The sequence below is a fragment of the Psammomys obesus genome, unplaced genomic scaffold, assembly GCF_907164565.1.
Source record: "Psammomys obesus unplaced genomic scaffold, mPsaObe1.curated_primary_1811, whole genome shotgun sequence".
Lineage (NCBI taxonomy): Eukaryota > Metazoa > Chordata > Mammalia > Rodentia > Muridae > Psammomys > Psammomys obesus.
In genome coordinates this window covers 1-1,727 of record NW_026587716.1, presented here as the reverse complement: position 1 = coordinate 1,727, position 1,727 = coordinate 1, and the positions used below count along the sequence as shown (strand labels likewise).

Sequence of the window (1,727 nt, the reverse complement as noted above, 5' to 3'; positions counted from 1 at the left end):
AGGGGCCTGGAGGGGAGAGGGAGGGGCCTGGAGGGTGTAGGAGGGGCCTGGGTGGAGTGGGAGGGGCCTGGAGGGTGTGGGCGGGGCCGTGACGTCACGGGGGCGGGGCCTGCCTTGCAGGGCCGCATGGACCCTGGTGAAGCTCCGGCAGAGGCTGCGCCCGGGCGCGTGCAAACCCGCGTGCACACGCGAGCGACCCTGGGCGTGCGCGAGCGGCTGCTCCCACGCGGCCTCGATCCGAAGGTACCGGCTCCCCCGCCCGCGCTCACGCCTTGCACACTCGCACGCTCGCCTTGCACACTCGCCCCCAGCCCCGCGCTCACGCCTCGCACACTCGCCCCCCCGCCCTGCACACTCGCCCCCAGCCCCGCGCTCATGCCTTGCACACTAACACTCGCCTTGCACACTCGCCACTCGCACACTTGCTCCCCCGCCCTCACACCTTGCACACTGACACTTGCTTTGCACGCTTAACCCCCCACGCTCACGCCTTACACACTGACACACTCACCTTGCACACTCGCCCCTCTGCGTTCACACCTCACACACTGACCCCTTGCACACTCGCTTCCGCACTCACGCCTCACTCTTGCCCACCTAAGCCCCCTGCACTTACGCCTCACACACCGACACACTCGCCTTGCACACTCGCTCCCCTGCGCTCACACCTCGCACACTGACCCACTCGCCCCACCCCGCGCTCACGCCTTGCCCTTACGCGCTCACCTTGCACACTCGCCTTGCACACTCGCCTTGCACACTCGCCTTGCACACCCGCCCCCTTTTCACACACCCACACACTCGCCTCGCACACCCGCGCTCACGCCTCGCACACCCGCCCCCTCCCCCCCCCCCCCAGGGCCCTGCGCGCGGAGCTGCTGACGCTGCTGAGCAACATGGCGGACGCGGCTCTGGCCTTGCACGCGCTGCCCCGGGGCCCCTGGCGCCTCCCGCCCTGGCTGTCGGGGCTCCTGGGCACCGCGTCCTCGCTGCTCGGCGCCTGCCAGGCCGCGGCGTGACACGCCCGCGTGCAACGGGCACACGCGTGGGCACGCCCGAGTGTGCAAGCGACAATGCCCGCGCGTGCAAGCGACGCCATCAAGCGTGCAAGCGACGCCATCAAGTGTGCGACGCGCCCTCCTGCAAGCGGCGATGCCCGGGTGTGCACGGGACTGGCCCGCGCGTGCAAGCGACATCGAGTGTGCAAGCGACGCGCTCTCGTGTGCAAGCGACGCCACCGAGCGTGCAAGCGACATCGAGTGTGCAAGCGACACGCCCGACTGCAAGCGACACCACTGAGCGTGCAAGCAAGACGCCCGCGCGTGTGCAAGAGGCAACGCCCGAGTGTGCAAACGACACGCCCACGTGCAAGCCCATCCGGGGCACACGCACGAGCGAGCGTGCTTCAGTCGTGCCCCCGGGTCCCGGGTGGGTCCATTAAACGCCTTGACGGTGCCAGCCCGAGTGTGAGTTCACACCCGTCTCCTCCCGCGTCTCCCTCCCTCCGCGGGTGTGCGTGTGGGTGTGAGCACGAGTGTGCATGGGCGTGAGCTCCGGGGTGCGCCCAAGCGCGAGCACGCCTGTGCGCGAGTGTGAATGCGTGTGCGCGAGCGTGAGCACGCGTGCACGAGTCAGCGCGCGTGTCCCCAAGCCACACGCGCTCCAGGACGGGTGTGAGCACGTGGGCACGCGCGCGTGAGCACGCGCGTGTGCGGAGACCCGAGGGT

General features: G+C 69.9%; 1 protein-coding gene across 1 annotated transcript; it reads left to right on the top strand.

Moving 5' to 3' along the window:
• Positions 1 to 125: 125 nt before the first annotated feature.
• Positions 126 to 1,458, top strand: LOC129674114 (uncharacterized). The gene is made up of 2 exons (XM_055603998.1): positions 126 to 243; positions 860 to 1,458. Exons 1-2 carry the CDS (start codon positions 127 to 129, stop codon positions 1,439 to 1,441), a joined length of 699 nt encoding a protein of 232 aa, XP_055459973.1. The 5' UTR covers position 126; the 3' UTR covers positions 1,442 to 1,458.
• Positions 1,459 to 1,727: the final 269 nt, after the last annotated feature.